The sequence below is a fragment of the Dermacentor andersoni genome, chromosome 1, assembly GCF_023375885.2.
Source record: "Dermacentor andersoni chromosome 1, qqDerAnde1_hic_scaffold, whole genome shotgun sequence".
In the NCBI taxonomy this organism is placed as follows: domain Eukaryota; kingdom Metazoa; phylum Arthropoda; class Arachnida; order Ixodida; family Ixodidae; genus Dermacentor; species Dermacentor andersoni.
The window spans coordinates 240,490,868-240,516,970 of record NC_092814.1 but is presented as its reverse complement, the minus strand read 5'-3'; the positions used below and the strand labels follow the sequence as shown (position 1 = coordinate 240,516,970).

The 26,103-nt window shown below is 49.3% G+C and overlaps 1 protein-coding gene across 10 annotated transcripts in view; it reads left to right on the top strand.

The window, feature by feature from the left end:
- The window catches only part of twin (CCR4-NOT transcription complex subunit 6-like twin), a 300,870-nt gene that overhangs the window by 142,819 nt on the left and 131,948 nt on the right, over nt 1-26,103 (top strand). The window contains exon 1 of one of the 10 annotated variants that reach the window (XM_050195831.3): nt 8,528-8,997. The exons of the other annotated variants lie outside the window; for them this stretch is intronic. Within the exon in view, the coding sequence (XP_050051788.2) occupies nt 8,547-8,997 (451 nt within the window). The 5' untranslated portion in view covers nt 8,528-8,546. Of the gene's footprint in view, nt 1-8,527; nt 8,998-26,103 lie in introns of those variants that run through there. 10 annotated transcript variants of the gene reach the window in all.

The following is a 26,103-nucleotide window of genomic DNA, read 5'->3' as shown; positions in this document are numbered from 1 at the left end:
CAAGGGAGAAAAGCGGGGAGGAAGCGCGCCGCCTTCCGTCGCACGCGATACATTTTGGGAGTGGAGGAAAGAGGGGGGGGTGCTGTGATCTGTGAATCTGTGGTTGCGCAACCTGTTTATTTGCCTTGTTTTACGTATTATATATAGTGACTTTTTCTTAGGTACGTAGATTTATTGGAGACTTATACGTATATTTAAACATCTTGTGGCGAGGTTTTGTGTATATGCGCAGTGCACTTTGTTTCCAGTGACAATTTTTTGCCCTGTATCAAGCTGTATCTTCACATTTGTATATTCGTTTGTATCTTCGCATTCCTAATGTACGAAGGCGAGTCAAATGAAAGTGAGACAACCCGCCCCGCGCAATAATGTTTTGGTTCATTATTTTCGAGGCATGCGCGTAGCACATACGCATCTCATTTACAAGGGACATGCAGAGGTGAGGTTAAATGTCTTTAATGCTCTCATACACTGGGTTGAACATGGTTGCGTGACATAATGGACACTCCAAAAGTTGAACAGCTTGGTGTCGTGAGGTTTTTGACAAATGAAGATGTTTCCCAAAAAGAAATTATTCGCCGTATGGCGGCCGTATGCGTTCAACATTGCGTTTCATTGGCCACTGTGAAGCGTTGTAGCAAACTGTTCAAAGAAGGACATGAAAGTTACAAGGACGATCTATAGCCGGGCCAAAGTCACCGTGCAATCACCCCCAACACAATTGAAAAGGCCGTGGTTGCTCAGTGGCTATGGTGTTGGGCTGCTGAGCACGAGGTCGCGGGATCGAATGCCGGTCACGGCGGCTGCATTTCGATGGAGGCGAAATGCGAAAGCACTCGTGTACTTAGATTTAAGTGCACGTCAAAGAACCCCAGATGAGGGTGACGACTTTTTGTCTGCAATTGTGACCGGGGATGACTCATAGTGCCGCTACTAGTAGCCTGAAACACTACGGCATAAGCTTACAGTGGAAACATTTGAATTCACCACTCCCAAAGAAAACAAAGGCCGTCATTTCTGCCGGAAAAGTGTTGACTTCTTTTTAGATCGTTAGGGGCCATTATTGATCGAATTTTCTAAACCTGGAGAGACTCTAAATTGTTTCAGATATTGTGAAAGGTCGGATCGGCTGCGTGTCGCAATCAAGAACAAACGACGTGGAAAATTGAGCATTGGGAACATCTTGCTTCACGACATTGCCCGTTCCCACGTCGCTGATGTGGTTAATACAAAACTGGCAAAGTTCAAGTGGGAAACGCTGCAACATCCCTTTATGCAGCCCAGACCTGTTGCCTTGCGTCTTCTACATTTGGTAAAATTTGAAAAGAACTGCTCAAGGGAACCAGATTCGTGTCGGAAGATGACGTGTAGTCATTTACAGATTTTGGAGGCAGCAACTCAAGGAGTTTTATGAGACGGGAATTACGCGACTCGTTAGTAGGACAAGTGTCTAAACACTCATGGTGACTACTTTTAAATAAAATACCCCGTTTGTCATATATTCGCATTGGCTCACTTTCATTTGACTCGCCCTCGTATATTTTGCAGAACTCCTGCTTTTTATATGTGCTCTCTGTTGCGACTATAATTTCGGAGCAATTACTCACAGTACACGACTGGTGACAGCTGCTCCTGCGCAATACATTCTAACAAAGGACAGCGTCATTGAGATATTCCCCGGTCGTTGCATATGTACGAAAATGTAAACAAGGTTGTGGAATCACATCATATATATATATATATATATATATATATATATATATATATATATATATATATATATATATATATATATATCCCTCGACTAATTCTTTAAGGAGCAGGCCGAGCTGCAAAGTGAGCCCCCCACGAACGAAATTTCTGGCTACGCCACTGCTTACGGAATGGCCGTCTTGAACGTTTGGATGGGCAAGGACCGAGCACTAGCAGGCTGCAGCGCCCGACGTAAGTACCGAGGATATACAAGACATCGACAACACCAACGAGTCAGACGGACACGTGCAGAAAATTTGAGAATCCTATGGTACGGCCCATGTCACATATCGTGGAAACGTGTCCTGCGATGATGGCGTTTGGAGATGACTGAGCGTGTCGGACATGTCGCCGATCTCAACACTACTCTCAACGTCGAGAGCAAAGAGAAGGTGGACAAAACCACACGTGGTCGCCCCCACATCGATGCACTTTCGCGGATACTGTCGTGGCATTCGAAACACCTTGCGTGGTTACTTCGAAGTACACGACGGCAACGAAACTGAAGAACTGCTACGAGTTCTTGAAAAGAGGTTGTTGCTATGGGACCGTTTGACTCACGCGGCAAATAAATATTACGAACTTCATTCAGTGTGATTCAAGGCAGCGGTATAGAGAGCTTTATTTAGCGAGTTTTCAATAGTTTGTGTGTTGCCTTTTTATTCAACTTCAAACAAGTAGATTTTTGCTTCATCTTTAGTGCAGCTGCAAGCGCTGTTGGGTGTTACGTTTTCCGGATCCTGCGTTCTGTTTCAGTGTTTCCTTATCGAACGCGTTGATGGGATTCTACTTAGTACATAGCTTTTTTTATTTGACTCGGCTACGATGTCGTCAAGAATGCATGTTTTGGCTCTCTTTCTTTTTTTATTTTACGGATTACGCGAGGTATACGAAAACACAAATTTGATTAGCCGTACATTAACATTCTAATTCTGTCTGCTTAGGCTCTTACTTCGTCTTCGGCAATCCCCCTGTATGTATTACAGTGTAGCAGCTTACAGTCTGACGCAGGAGATGAAAACGCATGCAGTCCTAGTAGCCTTGGATGCCGGCCACAGAGAATTGTAGATCGCCGCCGTCTCGAACAGTACAAAATTCTTTGATTTTAAGGCCGCAGAAGAGCTGATGGCTTCTAACAGTGAACTGTAATCTTTGGCAAATAGGAAGAAATGCTGCCAGTGAAGTGGTCAGACGTCATCCGGAAGGTTTGGTTTCTCCAGCAGATGGCTGGCCAGAGAAAACCCTGACAATTCAATAATGGCCAGTGCCGAGCGGCTCCATGTGGCAGAGTCAAACCTTCAGGTCACGAGGACATTAGGCATCAGCTCTAGGGCATGCACCTGACAGAGAACGGGATTCAGACGAGCTTGGATCCTAACCGCTGACTCTGTAAAATGGGAGCCACCTGTGCAGGAGGTGTTATCCCTGTCCCGAATCTTTGTCGTCCTTGGCGTCCAAGTGTGTCTGAGAACATAGACCCCCCCCGTCCTTTTAAGAAAAAAAATAATAATAAAAAATGAAGGACGTTAAGGGAAGTAGCCAAATGTCGTCCAGGCCTTCGTGGCCTTTAATCAGTAGCTGTGAAACATAACCGGACGCGTGAATGTGGGCTCTTAACCGGAGGTTGGCATGGGTAGTTTCGTACGCCAGCCGCGTTCCGGCTGAGGCACACATATCCGCGCTTTGCTCTGCCATTCGCGCACGAGTGCAACCAAGGTGGCACTGGTACAACCCTCTTTTGACTGCAGGAAGGTAAGAGAGGAGCGTTATTGTTCTTCGCACTTTGTAGAGCAGTCGGGTGCGTCCTGACGCGGATGCCGTTTGCTGGGGACCATGGAGTGCACACGGCGGGCGTCCGGCAGCTTTTTTTTTTTTTTTTTCTTTTTATGCGCCAGTGCCTCAAGCGCGTTGCAGCAGGCTGTGCGCTTGAGGCATCAATCGTTGCGTTATATGAATGAAACGGACTTAACTGTGCACTCTCACTTGGTCGTCGTATCTGATAAGGGTCTACTTCTGGGTCGTCGTTGTCTTATGCTTTGCGTTGTGTTTACTGTCCTCCCTTTACTTCGCGCTTTGCGTGGGTTTGGCCCACTGGAATGGCGAGCATGAAAGATGGCTCTGTCGGTTTGTGGTCACCTCGGGTGATATCTTTGTCCAAACCTCCTCGGCGGCTCCGTAGCTGTGGCGTACTGCTGTGCTGACTGCGAGGTTGCGGGTTCGATTCCCGGCCGCGACGGTTGCATTCCTACGAGGGCGTCTCTCATAGCCTTTGTTGCTTTGGGACGTCAGACCCTATAATTTGATTCGATGTTTATGTGCCTCTAGGGTGTAAAAATACTCGAAACTACCGAACAACTTCGCTAAATTTAGAATACTTTTCAAATAGTACGTGTTCGAATATTTCGCCTTGAATGCGACAGGAATTCGCGTTAGCATGGAATTTGGAACTGCGGATATTGAAAACAAAGACCCTTTGGCAAACAGGGACCGTGGCTTACCGGAAAGCCTATATCGGCTTCAGCGCCGAATTTTTTTCAGTTATTGAAGATAGCTGATTCCAGACGAAATATTTATTGTCATTTCGGAAACAATTTAGAGCAGTAGCGGACATCACAAGTTTTTCGAGGTTTGCCAGTAAGTTGTTAAGCTAGATTTCAGAAATTAACCTTTGGTAACATCAACGCATGCGTTGCAGTTGCGTAATTGAAGCCACTTAATACTTAACGCTGTTTCCTGCTGTTGTTTAATGGAACTCAGTCATTTTTTTTTTTCAATCTGATTTTCTCAACGTATAGCCTAAACACAGCCAGCCTGACATTCGAAACTATTCTTTTTGTGTTCGTATTTGTGGGAGATATGGGGTTCTCCTCCGTACTCTTGGGACAAAGGAACGACAACACAGTAGTGCAAACAGTCACAAGGGCATTTATTGCACCTTTCATAGATCAATGCCTGCTAGCCGATTTGCTATCCGCAAAACATGCCGATGGGCGCGCGACAAATCTAGAAGTCCGACTCACCGAGCGACCGGGTAGCGAGCGAATATGTTCGCCCCATGCTGGATCACAACGCCTGGTCGTTCGCGCGTGTTGTCACGCGAACGGTGTCCAAGGCGGCCACGCGAGACGGTCTCGCAGAAGCATGGGTCGGCGCGGCACGGCACGTCCGTCCCGCTTGCTTCCCGAACCCAAAGAGAGCCAGCGCCTTCCCTTTCGGCGCCCAAGTAACCCCGCAGCAGCGCGACACTCGCGCCATCTCCCGCACTGCGCCTCAACCACTCCGACCGCCGCGGGCGCCAAGCCACGCGGCGGGCGCAGCCGCCCTGCTGGAGACGAGCTATGCGGGAAAACTAGATCTCAGGGGAGGCGTGAGAGTCACGCATCCCCACATATTCAATTGGCAGTCATCACTGTTCGATTGGTATTCGATCGAGTTTTACAAGCAACTGAAGAAACACCCATTCGCACAGACATACACCTATTTAACGCATAATGTTTGCCTTTTTATAACGTTCTCGTCTAGGTCGCCGTTTATTGCCTGTCTATTTGTTCAAGATGTGAATCGGTATTGCAGCATCTGTTGCCTTTCTCCTTGTCTCTTCTATACCAAGTTGTCCAGATAGGACATACATTCTTCGATATAATTGTTGGCTAGAACTGATTTTGAAGTCGCGCTTCGAGTGCATGTTCCTGTCTGCTTTCAGCTAACTGTGAATAATTGTTACTTCGGCTGCGGAGTGTTGGGACGGCAAGAATGATGGTGGTAAAAGGAGGACCTACTTTTCACCCTATATACAGTGTGTATCCGGAAAGTAATGCGATTTTTTCTTTCTTTTTTTGCGCCGAGCAGGAAGCTGCATGGCGACGCCGGCAAGTAAAATGGGCAGAGGGAAGTCCAAGCTACGCATCATAGCGCAGGTGTCGGTGAGGCGTTAAAAGAAAAAAAAATCGATTGCTTTTTTTTTTTTTTTAAGCCTCGGCCGGAGTTCGAAATGGAGCGTACCACCGAGAAACGGAATTTCTACGAACTGGGCAAACTGTCTACGCTACAGTTTACACAGAAGAACTCAATCGCTTCTCCGGGGCCGCAATGAGATCGCCACGGCCTGGATCGCCGCGACTGGCCACTCGAGGAGGCACTTTGCGTGCATTCGCGGACTTCTTTCACGCTCGGAAAAACGCTTTTGTGTAGCACGTGCTGAGCAACTGAAAGCTGTATCGGGAGATTTTCATGTTGCTCTACAACTTTCGCGTGGACACTTTTCATCTAATTATAATATTTGAGAAGTCGATTAATTAAGGCTAATAGTCTTATTAGGCGGAATGCAAAAAATAATCTGAGTATCTCCAAGCGACGGCAAACAATATTACCTTGGTTCTGTTCAGCGACGCGGCATTTGCATATATTTAAATCTTGTTACATGATAGTTGGGACACCCTGTAGATTATGTTGCGCGATTTCATATTTGACGGCGTTCCTCGGGAGCTAATTGTGAAGGCGTCACTTCGTCCTCGCATTTTATTTTTCACTTCCCTAATTATTGTTTCATACCAACTTGTCGTCGCGCAGGCATCATTGTATCTGACTTCTTAACTCCGTTACTATAGAGGCTGTATTCAGGTTTCTTCGCGTCAAGAGCACGGGCGACTGCCCCGTCATTGCGTTTACAGCCCGGCGCGGAAATAACCGCTACAGCCGGCGTGTTAATACGGTTAGGTAAACTGCGCACAGACTCTCTCTCTCTCTCTCTCTCTCTCTCTCTCTCTCTGTTGTTGTTGTGGTTTTTGTTGTGTTTGTTGTTGTTGACTTCCGCCCAAGTGTCTCGTCTCCGACTTTCCTTCGAATTGGCATTTCGTGGTTCGTGGTGATGGGAACGTGTTGGGCGTCTATATGTTTGCCGATGTTGTATTAGTATATTTTTCAGCGTTAGCGTTGAAGGCTTGTGTTTCTCTGCGGCTCGGGGATATTAGAAGTGACTCCATGTGCAGCCTTTGGGACTTTCAAAAGGCCCGTTTCGCTTCTCTTGTGTTCCTAGCATACTTCCGTATGCAGATATATGTCGGACTGCGTACAGCGCTGGTCACGGTCTCTAGTTCCTGTCTTTATTGGACTTCACTCTCGCGACTTTTTTTAATTAATCAGTGCGTATGTGGATGTTTTTGTGGCATACAAAATAGGTATTCACGGTCACAAAGCAAGATTCGTTAATTTTTTTTTTTTTTTCAGTTTAACCGTTCTCATTTTCAGTTTTCAGTGGTCGAATGACTGAGCTGTGCGTAATACCACTTGGCTGGCTCTGTCCTTATTTTTGTTCTCCCTCCCTCCTTTTTCCCGGCAGACCTCGACATAGCTTAGATGCATCGTCGAATGGAAACCGGCATCGTACACGTCCCGCCGCCCGTACCGACTGCAATGTGCGAACGTGAAAGCAAAATGTGGGGGCCTTCGGTCTAGTGCAGTGTTTATCAAACTTTCGAGTACGCGATCTCTTTTAGCAGTGCCAAGCCTACCGTTATTCCTCACCTTTGTAAGCCTTCTGAACATTTAATTTGTTCAATGACGTGAATAGATTTACATATTAATTTATCTTAGAGACATTAACTTCAACATCCACCACCTGCTGTGGGTTTGCCCTGCACTGAAACCGACGAGGCTCCGGCACCTCGCAGCAGCGGGACTCTCGCCGCATAATCCGAGCGATTACGCTTCTTGGACGCAGGGACCACATTATTGATCCCTCTTGGACTTCATTAGATCAGCAAATCTTTTTTCATTCATTTAATCATCTTTATTCACCCCCATCCCATACCCCTGTATGCCCTGAGGCATTTACTCTCGCATAAAAAGAAAAGAAAAAACAGAGAGCTACCAAAAACGCTTATTATTCTTTTTTTCGTTTTTTTAAACGAGAATGACACGTATTTTAATTAGAAGGATGTCGTTTAGCCCGTGAGGCCCGGACATTGAATGTGATAGCGTTTCCTTGGCTACTTCCCAGGCAAAATTTCGTCGTCTCGCACCGATAAACGAAGGAGTGTGAAGACGGAAGTGGGTAGCTTAAAGCTTGGCATCAAAGGTTGGTAAGAGGCATCGACGTCATTGGTGATAGGGATAGTATGACCTTCCATGACTCCCAGAAAAAAGGTCCATGACTGATTTGGGGGTCATGACCCACAGTTTGAGAAACACGTACTAATCTATAAGTAATGTCGTCCGCCGTGTACGTTTTGGGATTCGATAACCTATTTCGATGAGGCACTGCGTTCTTGTCTTTGGATTCACCTGTACGGCAACACGCGTAATGCCAAAATGAAGTCCTTGATGTGGTTCATATATATCGAAATTATTTTTGAGTGTACTCTTCCTGCATTTTATATGCTAGTGGTAATTATGGAATTATGTTGAGCAGTGCACGTCGCTGTCGTCGACCAAGATCGTGTCCGTAGGTGCACCGGTACGGCATGGTCAAATCAGCCGCTCGATTCCTTGCGTTCCTTCGCCCCATTGTCTGTGTGACATTGTGGCGACAATGATGGTCTGCTGAGCAGATTTACGTGTGGGGAAGGCGTGCGGGGATGACCGGGGCACCGATGTTTTCCACGGCCAGGCCGCAATCTCGGGGGGTCCCACTTTCGCGCCCAAGAAGCGGGCGAAAGCGGCGTCCCGTTAGCGGCCTCCTCCCCCAGTGACCCACAGAGGTGCGCGGTCCAATGGGCGCGCGGTGCGCCTCGGCCCCCTCGCCGCGCTCCGGCGGCCGGCGTGCGCTCGCTCGCCGCCAGTGTGGGAGCTGCGGCATGCGCGTGTCGGTGGGGCCCGAGCGTCTGCTGGGCGCCTGCCTGATCGCCAAGCCGCCGCGGCCGGCCTGGGCCGGCGTGCCGCTCATCGCGCTGCCGCCGTCGCCGCCGCTCGACGAGCAGATCGTGTCGCTGTCCCAGCTCGCGCTGCACGCCCAGGGCTCGCCGCTGGTGCTGGCGCCGCGTGGACGCAAAGCGCTCACTGCCGCCGACGAGCCGACGCCGCCGTCGACGCCGGACTCCGCGCTGGCCGCCGACGAGGCTCAGGCTCCCCTGCCCCGAGTGCTCAAACCCCGCAAGCGGCGCAAGCGCGAGCGCGCGGCGTCGGCACCCTGTGGACCGGGCCCGCCGACCGCGCCGTCGGCGCTGTGTGCCTGTGCCCTGTGCTGCCGCGCCGCCGCGTACCCGACGCCGCCCGTGTCACCGCTGCGCGACTGGGATGACTTCCGATGTGAGTGTGCGTTGCTTAAAGTGTTCGACCGAAGTGCCCGCACCTGACCCGTGCGGGCACTCCGGGCGCAGATCGGGGCAGTATTTGCTCCTTCCCGCGGGTGTTGGTTTCTCTTCTCACCTGACGGTCAAGAGCCGCTTACTCATTTTCTGCGGTGGCAGGTGTGCTAGGTTGCAGAAGAATTCAGCGGGCCAAAATCAGCTGTCAATCGAAGCGCGTGGTGTCATTGTTGTATCGTGTCGCTATTCTTTGGCGTTAGCACGACTCGGTAACTTTCGATGTCTTTATGGAAAGCTGAAGAAAGGAAGTAATTCGGTATATGTCGCTAGTAAACGCTGTAGTTGTTTAGTGCTCGCCGCTCTATTTCGTTACTGTAGGACGGTCTGTGGTCCAATGCTATGACGGGGGATGCGCCTGGGAAAATGGGCGCATCCTTGTTCCTGAAATGAAACTTCGTGCCGACTCTTGACTGTTCCTAATAATGTCGTTGTTTTCTCTCTCACTCACTGATTGGTAATGAGAAAAAATACGTTGTTCATAAACAACGGCGTTTTAACGGCTGGCAGCTCTCGACGCTGGCTGCGACGCTTCTTCCAGCAGTGTCGGCATCGTGGATATAGTGGCTTAACGTAGCCCAAAAGAAAACTGGCTGTCACGCTAATTCTGGCGCGCTTTAAGTTGGCTTACTGCGCACACGCGGCTGCCTTTTAAACTTTTATCTATTGAAATTTTCGCTTAACACATATTTTTTTATTTTTTTTTTGTACCCGTATCCGTGTGCACGTTCGCTGAACAGCGCAGCCACTGCAGGTCACTGTTGTCCAGACTGAGCTCTCAAGATAATCAAAAGGGGTAAATTCCTCACTGCGATGGGAAGAGCTGCAGGCGTGGAAGCGCCCACGCGCTGCTTGTCCCGAGTTCGCCCTCACTGTTTTCAGAGTCGATTCAAAGCATTAATTGTGGCGGCTGGAATGTACGGTTGGTGTTATATGCTGGCCTCTTGAGCCCTCGGCGTGTCGTCTCTCGCGATGTTTTTAGAATTGCTAGCCAGACTGTATTCGCAGCTATATTGTGTTTTTGAAATCGCGCTCTTTCTTTGTAAACACAATCGCCGTCAAAGACCCCAAGCCGATTGGCTCAGCCGTCAGTCGGTGCCCTCGGAGAATACCATCCAGATCGGCTGATGTAGTTTTTCTCCCCTTGGCCATATTGAGGCTGTCACGAGTATATGGGACTGGTAAGGGATATTTGACTCGGTTCTCTCCTCCACATTTTTTTCTCTCTTTTCGTTAACGGCACGCTTCGTTCAGTGTCGCCGTAATTTGGCACGCAGACAAGCAACATCGTGTGTTTCGAAGGCGCAGCTGTCGTAAGTGAGTCGACGTAATCTGACGACTGTGACTGGCGTGTGTGTGACCCACGTACTGAGCAGTGACGTCGCGAAAGACCTCTTGGAGGAGGGAGGTAGTCCTGTCTTGTGGACGCTTTTCTTCTGCGGTATTTTGTATAAAGTCTTCCGACTTTTTTGCATTTGTAGTAGTTGCAGTAGTGATAGTTGCTGAGAGGATGGAAATAGGGGCCGCGGACATCGTATATCTGCCTCGTGTCTACGCGGACACCTAGATGTCTGATGGCGTTTTTGTATTTGACAGATGTTTTATCGCACTTCTACTGTATGTATGAACACAAACTTGCGTTTTCTTTTTTACAGAATTAATCGGGCAGGGAACGTGTTTGACATATAGGCTGTGTTTTGTAAGTGCTGTGGTCGTACAACTGCGACAGCCCTGGGATCATTATAGAACGCCGATTTCGAAGTTTGAGTAACGGTATTTTGACAGGCCTGTAGAATAAATACGCATGACTCCGACTGAGTTGGGAAAAAAGAAAACACTTGAAGGTACAGAGCCCATACCTCGTGCACTGCCGAATGGCGAGCTATTACTTCACACCTGTGATCGTGTACGAAAGCGCACTCTGTTTGGAACAGTGCCACTCGTTAGTAGCTTTCTTTTCTTTTTTCTTCTTCTTCTCGCATATCTGGGACCACGTCGCTGATCTTTTCTCCGAGTCCTTTCTCGATTATCTTCTCTCCACTGCTGCATATAAAGTGGAAGACACCGCCACGTCATCTCACCGTTCTTGAAAAAAAAAAAAAAAAAAAAGAACTTTTCGATGCATTTTTCTCACGGTCACCATTCTAAATTGGCATAAGGCACTCATACTTCTAAACATGCTAGCCGAATTTCAAATTGCCGTTGAGGGCAGCCGATTTGTAGGCGGCACCCAGCGCACTAACGCTCCTTGGTAGTCTGGCTTTTCTTTTACACAAGCTCGGTTTCTCTCTTATTTTATTTCCGAATCAAAACACTGGCCTTCTGAGGAGCTGCCGTTTTAGAGAGATGGTTTGCTTAAGGTGCTTTCTTTTTTTCTTTTAATTTCTCGCATTTGTCTCATCTCTCTCCCTTCGTTAGGGTGTACAGCCGAACCCACTTATAATGAACTACGGGATTCATTCGCTATATTACTCGTACCAGTTTATAGCAAATTTTTCCTTTTCGCTCGTTGTGCGCGGTTTCATCGGGAAGAAAGCAGAATAAAACGAATTCTCGTTGACCGCGCTTCGCAGGCAGTGTAAATGTCGCAGCAGTGCGATTACTGTATAATGTATGTATAATGTTAATTATGACAGTTTTGAACGTCAGTAGACCTATTGCGCCCTATGAGAATGGAATTCGATATGTTCGAGGTGTCCTTCAATAAGTTATTATTTTCACTTAAAAGGCAACAAAGGGGAAATGTTTTGACACGTCTGAAAAAAGAAAGAAGAGAAAAGAACTTTGGCGAATTAGTTTAACAACACCCACGACAAAGGCTCACTGTTTCGGCAAGTTAATGCGTACACGCGCCTGATCGCGTGGCTGGCACTTGAAAGGAGAGTGAGCTCATTGTGATATGAAAAGGGATTTCTTATTTGCTAAAGCAGTCGCTGACAGCGTTTATTCTACCGTAAGAATAGCACGTACATTTCAATGAGAGTCAATATACGCGCTCCGAGCCGGAGATACACGATGTAGACTTGTATATAAACAGTGCAGCTCACGTTGGCGGCCTCTGGCAGTTGTCCGCCTTGTCGGGCATAATTCGCTGTACTTTTGAGCACGTTCGTTGGTCTCGATCTGTCCCGTTCCCGCCGTGGAGCCATGTGAACAGCCGCGTTGCCATGCGCCGCGCCGTGCGCGAGTATTTAGGTCACGTGGTTATCAAGAATGGAGAATTAGTCGACGGCGTTTCTTCCAGGGTTTCGCTTGCCAAGGGCGCCGTCAAGGTTCATTTTGTGCGTCGTCATTTTTCAGCCGCGGATGGCCCTGTTGGCGGAACTGAGCAGCCGTCCGCGCATTGTTTTGATCTTGTGGCACGCGCGCTCTCTCGAGTGCCTGATTGCCGAGGTCGCGTGCTCCTCTCCACCGAGGCGGCGGCAAGCCGAAAGGACCGACTACTACGAAGCCGGCCGGTGATTGACCTGGCCGGCGTTTTCCGCGCGCTCGTGGGCTGCATTCAAAACAGCTGTGCGTGGCGTCCCTGCGTAAGTTGGAAGCGCGAGACCCAGCAATGGTCGTGCGCCTTTCGGCTTGTATACAGCGTTGACCGTGAACTGGAGCAGAGCATACGATTGCCGACAAACCCGTTTAAATAGATTGCGCGATACGTGGGAAGTGAGAGACGAGTGTATACAGTCACCGTCACGTTTTACCGGGACACGCCCTTTTTTGGTCTTCCCGCGCTCGATGTGCTGGATATTCTTGGTTGATGTACTAATCTGGTGCTTCTTCCTTCCAAAGAATCTGATGTTAGCCCTTACAGGCCGCGTTTCTTAAAAGTATAACTGCTGTATACGTGTCTTCATTGTTCGGGTCAAGTCTGACGGTGGTTGTGCATACTCACGTCTTATAGCCTGTCCTCATTGTCACTCGCCATGTCCTTCTTTCGCTCTTCTTCACAGCTTCCTTTTGAGCGCAATAGCAGGCTAGGAGACTGAGGCCGACCTCTTTCTTGAAACAAATCTCTCTCTCTCTCAGGATAAATTTTGTGCCAGCTGGGGCTCCTTATTAACGTAGGCCCAACTACAAATACATTTAGACGGGCCTCGCAGAAGTACATTTATTTATTTATTTATTTATTTATTTATTTATTTATTGGCGGGCACGCTTTGTTTAATTATTTCGAGGTTAAACGATGAAATTTGTTCGCAGGATTTATTTTTGCTTTTATTCTTTTTAGTTTTTTTATAAATCCGTAATTCGCAGCGCTTTCTTTTTTCTTTTTCCCCTCAAGCTCCTTCGCGTTAAGGCACTATGCAGGACAGTTATACGGTGCACATGGATGGAATGGTGTTAGAAATATGGCTATAGTCCGCGAATGGTCACCACGTGGTTGGGTGGGTGCGTCGTTTGTGTTGGCGCTTTCGTGTATTTTTTTTCTTTTTCTTTCTTTTTTGCGACATCTGAAATGTGCTAAGAAAATCAAGGGATATTTCGCATACAATCATCCCTGAGAGGTTCACAAGCCCGATCAAGTTCCACCTCTAAAAAGTTCGCTACTCTCTGTTCTCGCTTCTGCTTTGTTCAAATTTGGTGGTGCGCGCAAGGGAGCCCTCTTAACGGAGCAGTAATGAGCACCAAATCTGTTTGTCTGCATTCTGTTGTGATTTATTTGACGAAAGAAGGTTCTTCGCTAGCAGAGAAAAATCAAGGCCAAAGTATCCTTTCTTCGATTTCGCCCCCAAACTGCCGTGCTGCACGCCAGTGTGGGAAATTTCAAAGTAATTTGGCCCACGTTTGCTCGCAGAACGTTATCAAAACTCGCTAGGTTTAGCCTTTGGTTCCTTTAGAATGTAACGTAAACCTTGTTCATCGATAAAAATGTTAACTGATTCCGTGCAGACCCTATAAAAATCACGGGGAGCTATAGAGTGCGGGAACTTTTAATGTGTCGTTGCACCCACTCCCTCTCTTCCCCATTTAGTTTTATGTCGTTACTTTCTTACGAAGTCACCGCGCACGATAACACCGACATATTCTGTGTCCCACAAGTTCGACTTTACTAATCGAGGTTACCTTCATACCTGTTTGCTGTCCCTTTAAGAGTGTGCGTTGGAACTTTTGTTCCTATAGATGTATCCAAATTGGCGACCCCACTTTTTAACTATATCCTTTTTCACGTAGGGCTGCTTCCAATTTGTGTTCGCCCAAATAGAGTTTCAGTCGTATAGTCGTTCACCAGCAGAAGTGAAGTGCCATGTGCTCTTGTAACCCAGTGGACTTGATTCTAATTCCCGAGACTTTTCGTTTGTAAGTGTTGCTTGCCGTTGACCGGCTGCCTTCGCTTATTGTATGTCCGGTCTCACGACTGGCTAGTAACGAACAGTTCTAGCGTAAGAATGTCTTTGTGAAAGCGGGCTCTGATCTCTTAACGCGAGTTTTATGTAGCTTGTTAGCTAAGGGTAAAGGGTAATTCTGGTTATCCCCGGTTCTGCAATCCACCACTGAATTTAGGCGCGTCCTCGATCATCGGATCCCAGGCACGGAGCTCCTGTGAAACGCTTGGCGCGGTGCTAGCTTAGTATTTTTCTTACATCGTTACCGACGTCCTGCATGGGAACGGTGTGCCAGTATAATTGACACGGCGCTGTGGCATCCTTTGACTTACCTCTTTATTTCTGCAGATATTCAAGAAACGCGTCTGTATATATAGCGTAGAAAGCTTGAGCAGAGCATATTTGTATTTAAGGCGACGACTGCAGACTGCCCGCGCGCCTTGTGCCCGCGCGGCGGTCATCAGCGAGCGTTTAAAAGCCAGCTGGCGCCGCCGACCTCAGTTCAAGGGCGATGCCTGCGGTATGGTGCCCGGCCTCTTCCTCGCTCTCCCCCTCCCATTTCCCGCGATGTCCTAATGGAGCGGCCGTTTTTCGCGCCATGGCCGATTCGCCTGCGGCCGCTGTGTTGCTGCCTCCGTGGGGGGCTCTTTATTGCGCGCCCGGCGCGTTAGCGCGCCGCACTGCGTGAACACTGTCCCATTAGGGTCACTAACTCGCGTTGTCATTGCGCAAGCTGTTTTTCTTTTTTTCGCCGCTCTCATCTCGCGATGAGTCAGTGCCTGGTACGGGACCTTTGCGCCCGGAAGAGCCTTTCGAAGAGCTTAAAAATAGGGGGAAGGAGGTGGAAGTTTTTAGGCAAACGAACCGACCTTGTCTCGATGGGTACCGCAGTCCTGTTTGCTTTCAGAATGTGTTCGTTGCTTCTTTCTTTTTTTCCCCTAATTTCCTTCATCTTTCGCAAGAGGGGTAGTTGCATTAGCTGTTTTTTTACTTCTGCTGCAGCTATATTGCCCAACCTTCCATCAGAGGTAGAGGGCGCTGGGCGTCCCAAACCTGTCAATAGGTTGAGGCGTGGCTCGTTGGCTCAGGCGCGGCGGCTGAGGCTTTAACGAAGTGTCGCTCTGTTGCATGCTTTGAGTGAACCAAGGTGCGACCTTGTACGCATTATTCTAAGTATGTCGCTTTATTTATTGGTTTTCTGTTTACGCTTTCTGTTTAGTTCTTTCCACTGGCTGAAACATTCTCTTGTATAAGCATACGTCTTGGTAAACCCGCAACTGGCATACGCGGCAGGAATACTGCTGTTAAATTTGGAAAATTAACGAACTTATATTGACAATGTAGTGTGTATTCAGTATGTTTGCAACTTCGTTTCAAAACGCGAGACTTACCGCAGTCAGGTCGTCACCTCTTATCACCTAAAACATGGCGATGCAGTACGCCTGCAGGAAACGCTGTCCACTGTATGCGGCGTGATAAGTACCTAGTGTTGCCGTAGAATAGAGCTATCATCAGTGCAAGAATACTTGTCAGTATTCAGTTCTGTTTAGATTGGGGAATAAAATTTATGCCTTTTGAAGTGAGAGAGAGAATCTGGTGTTCCTTAATTTGCAGCCAAACTGTTCCAGGAGCCTGCCGTGCTCGTTTTCTATTGCGAACTTTTTCACCTCTGCCGCAGGGCGCCCTGTTTTTCACTCAGCACTGCCCCTTCCGTGTGTTCGTCATCCCCGGCAAGTTTGCGGCACTCGCATAGTACACACAGCACTCACAGTCGCGAGGCTGCTGGATGCTATACTCGTACGCCAGTGCAGAAGTGCAAGAATTAAGCACCTGCAGGCCTCCGGCTTGTCAGCGCGCATGCGCGAGTACATTTGCGAAAGCAAATGGCACCGTCGGTTGTGGCTAATTTTCGCGCTTCGAGCCTATAAAGACCGCGCTCTCTTCACGTGGGAATTCGATCCGCTAACGATTGCTGGTCATTGCTCTACGAGCTCATGGCTGTGTCCACTATCGCTCATAATTTCTCCTGTGGGATGCGTTCTCGCGCTAATAACATCATGCCCACCGTTTTCTTGCAGTAGTATAGTGAGCCGTTGAAGACAGTTGCGACACATTTGTCCGCTTGACGCCTTAAATGCTGCTCCCCGCGACGCTGGAAGACACCGCTGCATGCGCCACCAACGCGTCGAGAGGGGAGCGCGTTGCTCGCATGCCCCGTTGTGCGTGAAGCTTGAGCAAGTCGGCTATAGGACGAAGTGAGGTCCCGTTGCGCACGCTGACTGACAGCGCGGCCGATATGATTTGAACACTGCACGAAATGTAGCCTTCTTTTTTTCTCCTGGTTTTCAAACGTTTGCCGCGCTGCTGCGAGAATATGAGAGGGAAAATTGCCCACTTTACGCCTGTATATGGTCGTGTACGATATATTGCTTTAAATTGTCGTACAGGCCAGTTAGAGTAACGTCGGTGATATATAAAATGGCAATGCAAGCCATAAAGTAACTGTTCAAGTGGGTGGAGAAAAATGTACTGGGAGAACTACAGAATGGGTTAAGACCAGGCAAACGCTTATAGGTTAATATATTTGTACCTGTTCAGCGCATAGAGATTTCAGCTGCTCGTAATAGACATTTATGGACCGAATTTCTAGATATTCTAGAATTTGCATATTTCTAGAATTCCCTGTTTACGTTGTCGTCTGTCTACGTTGTCTACGACAACGTAGACAGGGAATTATGGGATATTCTGAAGTACGAAGGCATAGATCACGATTTCGTGGAGCTGCTGAGGGGGATATGTAGGGACAACTGAGCACAAATTGTATGGAAACGCCGAAATTTTAATGAAGTGGTCGAATTTCACCAAGAACTGAAGCAAGGGTGTCCTCCGTCTCCATTGTTGTTCACGCTTTACGTTAAGGGCATAGAAAGACGACTGGGAAACAGTGAATTAGGGATTGATTAATCCTGCATGCGTAATGAGCAAAGGGTTGACATAGTGCTATGTCAAAGGGTCCGGTTGACATGGTGCTATATACCAGCGGACAATAAAAGAGATCTACAGACGCTTGCGAATATCTCTGGCAACGCAGCGACGTTTTGAGGAAGAGAGAAAAGTTGAAGGAGATGTATACGAAAAATTCTAGAATGAAAAGCGTGCATAGCATACCTGATTAAAGGCTACGTGACTTTTTGTCACCGCGCCGTTTCAAAGGGGATACCAATAAACCATCGTATGCATCTGGATGCGTGGGCGTGTATAGAGCCAGCGTATGCTCGTGCGATTTCTTCTGTGCCCTTTGTGTGCTTTCGATGTAGATTTTTCCATCCCGTTTGTGCTTCCGTTGTTTTTGATGGTAGTGACCCCGGCGACGGGCTGTTGTTTATAATGCAGTTTTATTTTACAGTAAGGTTTTGCATTGCGCGCGCCGCGCGTATACCTTGCGGCGCGCGATATTCGATCCTAGCTGTCGGTATGAGCTTTGGTACAGCGGTGATCGTGCGTTGCAGAACGCAGAAGGTTACCGCTAGGTATGGAAAAACGAATTTACTCGGTGAAATAGCAACAGTAAAACTGGAGTGAGTTAAGAAGCATATATGGAAACTTGGAAGTTTGCCCTATTAGGGGGGTCGAATGAGGCGACAGATCCCTCACTTCGAAAAGGTCGCCGCCTATATAGTAATTCGCTCAGAGAAATCTTGAAATTACTTTAACGTGTGAAATGTTGAGGCTATCTTTGCGTGTGCATGCGCAATGCTCACTTTCTTCCTTTTTTTTTTCTTTCTTTCTTTGTTGTTGTTGAAGCAAAGCCGGGACATCATGGCATTCTGAAACATTGGAATGTGTTTTGCGCCATTATGTATATATACGTACGTATCATTCACTTTACTCACGTCTTCCTGGTGTGAGCTGAAAGATGATGCCAAAAGTTTCTTGCGTTCGTTTTGGCCTACTACCGCGATTCCTCTCTACCATTGTAGAATTAGTCGGTTAGCTTAGTTCTGTGCAGAAAGTTAGGGATGACCAAAACGTGTTTTGAACAGTGGGGGTCTCGTGTTGTCGAATCATGCGCAAAATGTAAGCTAGCTGTCGAAGCGAAACACAATGCTTGCTGTGGATACAAAACTAGGCTGGCTTCCGCATTGCTGCTACCAGTGCATGCATATATGATCGAGGCATATGCGACACAAGGCAGGTGCGCGCTTGGAGCTGCAACGCGTCCCACAAGTGGGCCTGCGCTCTCATTGGCAATCACGTTAAGCGTGAGCGCCCCTGCTCGCTTGTCGCTATTCTTCTGTTCTATAGCGAGAAGTGTCTCCTAGGCGATGTGCATTTAGAAGCCCAGGCGTTCCGCTGCTTTTATGCTTCTGGTCGTTGATATATCTTGAACTGCATGCTTCGGCGCGTCGTAGTTGGACTCTGTTCCTTGGCGTCGTTCCTATATAGCGTAGCGCGCAGAACGATCTTCTCTCTCGCCTTGGATGCTCGCACGAGGACGTTTCCGCTTTCTTTATAAATCAGCAATAAACACGACCCCGCTTGAGTTGGCATGCGTGCGGAGGGCGCGGATGTCACTGAGCGGGCCCGCGTGACTGCGCGCGACGTGATCTGCGCGGTGGTGTACGTGGGCGCCGCTTTCAGCCGGCGATGCATGTGGCGCGTGGCGCGGTGCCATTCTGGTGCCAATCGGCAACGGCGGCAGCCGATCCGCGTCCCACGCCGATCTGCACGCCGCGATGTGGGCCAGCGGCGCGCAGCGGGCCCCGAAACGCGCCTGCGGCAACCGGATTGCAGGGCCCGCGCCTATCGGAACGAGGTCACGTGCGCGCGCCCAGCATTGAACCAGATCACGGGACTTCGGAGTGCCGACCTCGATGATGGTCTGTGTACGTCCGGCTCCTCCTCGCGAGACAATGGCCGGCGTGCTGTCACGGTGCACGTGCCCGAACCGCCGTTTGCCACGGCGGTTGCCCGCGTGGTAACTCAGGCGGAAAGACGCCAGAATGATTTTGACACGAAAGGGCCGCACGACACGGCGTTCGGAGAAAGAAACCTCTTAATTTGATTCTCTCTTACAAGGGCATTCAGCAGACGTGCCGTGGTTGCTTAATGGCTATGGTGTTGGGCTGCTAAGCACGAGGTCGCGGGATCGAATCCGGCCACGGTGGCCTCATTTCGATGGGGCCGAAATGCGAGAACACCCGTGTATACTTAGATTTAGGTGCACGTTAAGGAACCCCAGGTGGTCCAGATTTTTCCGGAGCCCCCCACTGCGGTGTGTCTGATAATCAAATCGTGGTTTTGGCACGTAAAACTACATAATTTAATTCTTTATTCAACAATATGGCGCGAGCCACACCTACGCAGCGATGGGCGTCCCCACTGCTATGCTACTGGCTTCTGTGTTTAATTCCGCCCTTGCACTGGCCGTATACCAAAGACACACCGCCGAAAAAATTCGGTCGTTGCGTTATATCCTAATTATATGTCCGAGGATGTCACTGCGAATACGGCAGAAGACAATCTACACAGGAAGGCATCCTTGGTGTCATGTTCTGCGCGCTGTTCAATGCACGCTCTCTGCTTTCGTGGAGTTTCCTATCTCAGCTCGCGCGGGAACCTCTTGTTCAACTTTCCGCGACGTTGTCAGCGGAATCCTCCGCATTCTGTATAGCGGGTGCAGTAATATCGGCGGCAGCACAGATGCGTATCGTGAGCACGGAAGAGCGCTCCCGAGCCGCGCGTCGCGGGAAAGCGGATGCACTCGGGCCGCTGCACCGAAGCGCGCGCCCAAGCGTCCCCGCGCGAGCCGCGACCCACGGGGGCGAGCAGCTGTCGCGGCCAGTGGCAGTTGGGGCACCGCTCGGTCGCCTGTCGCGCCTTCGGCGAGGAAGCGTCCCCGCGCCGCCCACTTGCGGTCAGCGGCGTCGCCTGCCGGTGTCAACGCCACCGCGCGCGGGGGTGCCGCGATGGGGCCGCGCGTATAATGAGTTAATAACCCTCGACTGTCAGAGCCGAGCTCCGGCGACGCTTCCGGCATCTATTTCGGCGCACGCGGCCCGATCGTGAGCGCAGGTTCGTTTGCGTTCCCGCGCCGCGCGCGCCTTGATCGGCGTGCGCGGAACCGTCGGGCGCTTCCTCGACTGTCTTCGAGGACGATCGGCTCGTGACCGGCTTCGAGGGCGCCTCGGAGCGTCGCGGAGGACCGGCCACGGTGATAAAAGAAAAATGCCAAATTCTGCGGCGTTCATTGCCACGATTGGAGAGGCTGTTGCGGGCCAGCTTTGCCTGCATGCCTGGTGCGTGTCGCAAAGAAATTGATTCGCGTGAGCGCTGGAGGTAACGGTGATTTGCCGTGTTTGATTGATCCGTTGTGGTATTGCTCTGCACGGGGCCGCGTAAGTACCAGCGCGAGGGACCTTTAAAAAGGCGGCGACGTGAGAGACGGGAAAAGAGCGTGAGCAGCAGGAGAGCCAAGGAATTAGTTCGCGTGGTCACGCGACAGATAGCATGATAATGCATTTTTGCTTGTAAGCACAAAAAAAAAAGCTCAAATATGCATACGATGGGCAGCCTCAAAGAAAGAAAAAAAAAACGTGTGTGCCAACAGAAAGTGTTACCACTGCCCATGTTTCCTTTTTTTACCGGGAGTCTGCGAGTTCCTGTCCACGAGACGTTTTCAGAAGGAACTGTTGCGCGACTGACGCACACGGCGCTGTTGAGCGTTGCTTCAAGGATAGATGATTCGGTCGGCCGTCATTGCGACTATATTGATGACCTGTCACCTCTTGCTGGTGCCACTGTCTGCATTTGCATATGCAGGCAAAGAGCTGTACGCGTGACACTGCCTCCAGCAGGAATGTTTTCAGCCGTGGGCCATGACGGGACAAGTGCCGTGTATTAATGGCACGATTTTTCTTGCATTTCCTGGTTCAAACAAAAGACTGTGTGAGGAAAAGAGAAACGAGCATGCAGCCGTTACCGTGCGATCTGCTTACTGATAACACACGCACACACACTCACGCACACACACGCACACACACGCACGCACGCACACGCACACAAATTCAACAAAATTGTCGCCCTGTACAGCAAAACGACAGTCAGCATCTGCGCCGACAACCGAGTCAGCTTAACGTACTGCTTAATTTTGGCATATGTTTAAGCCCAGCTGTATAGAGATTTGACGTGTCAATTTTCACCTCAGGTGAGCGCTCAGCTAGGCACCCTGTTCATCAGAAGCATATGTAATCATTGTGTCAGATATAGTGTAAGGAACGTTTCAGCTACCAGAACAACTTGGGAGCTAGTCAAGTGCAGTCTGTATCTTGTGGCACATAGAGAACGCGCCAGCACGGCCATTTTTGGATACGGGTTGGTCGTAGCTTTCTTTCAGGTCACGAGGCTTTCGTGCTCTCGATGACAGCTGGACTCTTCTGAGGCTCTCATGGCTACAGCTTCACTTGTTATTTTACTTACCGTAAAATATATGCAGGGAACGTTGCTGAGGTTTTAGAGATGAGTGTTTTTGAGTTTAAGGCGATATAACTGCTGATTGCACGCGGCCGCTGACGGAAGTTCATAACTGCTTTCTTTTTCTACACGATTTGGACCACTTTGCCGCTGGGTGTTCCCGATATGTGCAATCATCTGATGTTCATTTCCTCGTTCATTCCCTCGGGTTTAGCAGCTTTGGCAGTACATTATGGCTCGCTAGTCGAGCCTCCATTGCCGCACGGCATATTTATACACATTTTATGCTTTCGCGTGCTTCTGTGTTGATTACTTATTCCTACGGTGAGCTGTTTTACCAAACGTAAGTTGTTCTGACTTCAGTCTGCTTGTTTCGATAGGTGCAGATATAGGATGCATGGCCTACCTCGCACTTCTTGATATGCAGCTATATTTGCTATACTCACATGTTGAGATGTGAGCAAATTTTTAGTTACGTCCACGTGATCTGTCGCTAGGCATATGGAAGCCGGTCTCTCTGTGACTCCGACTTGCGTCCGCAGCGCACACATGCTCTGGAAATGGAGGGTCTCAGGTCACGGCTTCTGTGTTTGAAAATCTGCAAGATATAACTTGAGATGCTGGACGAACGAAGGGAAAGTTTGTACAAAGGGTTTTGACAAAAAAAAGAAAAATAAAGGTCGCAGTCTTTTCATGATATAGTCCTATGTACTGGGTTATGAATCGTGTGCCCATATTAAAAAAAAAAAATCTTACGCCGTTCGTGCGACGAGATGCCAGCCGATCGCGATGTTGGACATATTAACATAGGCGGACGGCCAATAACACTTAATAGCACTTACGAACAAAAAGTTTTGTAAATTCGTCCACTGGCACCCAGACTGCGTCCTCGCATACTGTGCTTTGCGCGAAATGCTATGGGCCCTTCGTGACTACTTTTGAAGACAATGTCTTCCTTGGCGAGATATCACCACTATTCCGTATTGGGTATGTCTCTTTCTAACCTGTTTCTAACCTCTTTCGTTGGCCGAACCCGAAAAGAGTGCAATTAAGTATTGGTGTCACTGGCGCCACTGGGTATGTGATGACTGTGGTGATGATTGTGATAGGGATGATGACTGATGACAAAAAAAAAACAGAGCTAATCTTGCAACGGACACTCGACGAAATTGCGTGCCGTTGTACTACTGAGACCTAAAGAAAAATCATACGCGCACAAACGAACAAAGGAAAAAGCGAAAATGTAAATTCGGACGTGGACAGAGTGAGCAGTGAACCTTACGTGCGGAAGTCGGCGTTATCGAGCTTGTGAGAAGGGTTGGGCTCAGTGCGCGCGGCCTTTGAGAATTGCTGCGCTGGCCGAGCTTAAGGATTCCCAATAATTAACCATTCGTGTTGTTGCGTACCGGTTTCTTAAAAAACTGTAGTGCCACGAATAAGAGTCGCAGGTGATGTGTCTGCAAGTAACTGCAACCATTGGGTATCATCAGCGTCTTAGTCGCGTTCCTTATTCCATCACTCTCTCTGGTATATATATATATTTTTTTCGCAACATACTCACTTTGTACACCCCCTCTACACAGTCCGTCCGTTGCATGTCCGTTCTAAACCTCTTGATGTCCTCCAAGATGTCAATAAGTGCGGTCACTGACCAGGCCTGTGAAACTACTCTGGTTCGCAACTTGTGGGCAGACAGATGGCGCTCATTTAACTGCCTAACTGGTGACATGTATAACAATCGGAGATGTACATTCTGGACCTCCGATAGATAAGAGGAGCCCTGCTCGCTTTGAGCCGTGATGCCACGAGGAAAGGCCGGTAGCCCTACGGCCGACGTACGTGGGCGACGTCTAGCGCGACCACCTTTATGCCAAAAGACGGTTTTAGATGGTAGCGTCGGCCTTCTTAGTTGGTGTCACAGTCAAAGCACGCATACATGATTACCTACGAGGTGGTAATATATTGCAAGCAACGCATTTTGACATATCCTCGGGAGAGAGAGAAATACTTTATTGAGCAAAATAAAGCAAATTAATAGTGGGGTGGCTTCTTAGTCCGGTAGCCCATTGGTGGTCCTGCCGCAAGCTGCTCGGTCGACTACAAGATGGTCTGGTCGACGAGCCGTGCGCTAGACAAGACACTTTCCCACCTCTCACGGGAAGGGTTGGGGAGGGGGGGGGGAGGATAGGTCGGGCTTCTGAATACACTCCCATAGTATGTAGTAGTGTTTGCCAGGTTTACCGCAGAACCTACACTACGGTGTTGTCGTCTTGTCCGTGCGTCATTCTGCGAGTTGGCGTATTGTGCAAGAGGTCGTCTAGTCAAGCATGAACGTAAATGTTATTTCCATTCATGCATTCGAACCCGTCGCGGTAGATCAGCGACTATGGCGTTGCGCAGCTGAGCACGAGGGTTCGATTCCAGCCGCGGTGGTTGCATTCTAATGGGGGCGCAATGCTCCTGTACCGTGCATTTTATTTGGTGCACATTAACCCGGAGTCCTCCGGTACGCCGCCACCATGACCCGTTGTTCAATTTCTGAAAGGGAAACCTGACAATTTTATTTTCATTCATGCCTGATCAGGCGAACTGAGGTCCTACTCTTCCTTACTCACGTGTCTTTCAGACAACTGAGTCTAGCACCCAGACCTGAAGAGCGCAGGTAGCCCAGTAATCATACCATAGTTATCGCTAGCAAGCTAAAATGATGAATCGACATTCTCCTCGGAAAGGCTACAGCCACCTTCCTGTTATCATGAAAAGCGGATACCGACGGGTTGCATGCGAGTTTGTGTTTAAGCGGGCGGAATCGAATCGGTGGCACGCGGCAAGGCCGGCGGATTTTGGGCCAGGGCGCGAGTAGTGCGTGCGGTGCATCGTGGCTGCGCGGCCGGTTCTCTCGTCGGCGACGGTGCGGAAGCAGAAGTGTCCCCGTCGGTCGTGACTCACGCGCCGTCGGTCCTCGGGGTGACCCTCGCGTCTTTTGTGTCTGTGTGGCGACCCGTTGTTTACTCTTTCTTTGCGCACGTCTCCGTGGCCGCCTCCACGGTGCTGCCGTTTCCGCTGCACGAAACGGTGTCTGATGCCGGTCACCTGTGCGCGCAAAGGGGGGAGGGTGTGGCACGCGCGCGGAAGTGACGTAAGCGAGCGCAATTGCTCGAAACGCGCCGGTACAGCACAGCGCGCACTGGGAAAGGAGGAGGCGACGCGCACATCTTGTGTGCCCTGGAGGACACCCGGCTGTCACGTCTTTCCGTTTAGTAGACCTCGCGTGGCGGATCGCCTTCGCGCTTCTGTAGCTCCTTCTCTCTCTCTCTGTCACTGAGACCTTTCCTCATCAAAGAGCGTTGCCACGTCTTTATTTACTCTGTTGCGCAGCGGGGTGCGTGCGATTGCAAGAACGTAGTGAACCCTGCTGTTTGATCGTATCGTAATCAAATTTAGCAATAGATCAATCGTGTAGCCTTAGAGTTCGTCACTGCACCTGGGTTACCGCGATCCCACGGTTTATTTAAAGGTGTGCTGACAGTAATTTTCCAGCGCGCTTCTGCTTTGTCAGATACCTGTCGACACCGTGTATAACTACTCTGCCGTGCCGTAATTCTTTTAACGCGCAAGAAATCGCAATGTATTCTTTTTAACCCTGTATAATGCACAATGTATCATATATGACCATTAAAAATGTGCACCAAATGGAGCGTGTCTTCTTGGCATAGGATTGTTAGAAGTCACCTCTGAATGTCGCGAAAATCGGAGGTAGTGGTCACAAACCGCTGAAACAAGCGCCGGTCAGCCTGGTCCAGTGGTCGCAAGCCACACGATGACCGTGTCTCGCCGGATGCTGGACGCACTCCGCATGCACCATTCTTTCCTCTTCTTTCACTCTGCGCTTGTCCGCATTCCACACGAGATAATGAGCTTTGGTTTCCGTGCTGCTGCTGTCCTCTGAACTCGTGGCTCATACTCACTACAGAGGATTGGCCGTCGCTTCTGTTAGAACGCCTTTCGTCCTCCTCACCTTGTCTCCCCTATTATGCTGTCATCTAAACCTTTCGACAAGGCAATCACAATGCCGATTCGACAACTGCAGCGGCCCATGCATGCAGTAGTACCACGAGACCCCCCCCCCCCCCTCCCGCAATTTTCGTGACAGGCATAATTGACTTGTAAACAAACCCAATAGGGCAAGAAATTTGGCGCGCTTTTTCAATTTCCACATTAAAATTAGGTTACAATTCATGATATTAGGCCGTTCC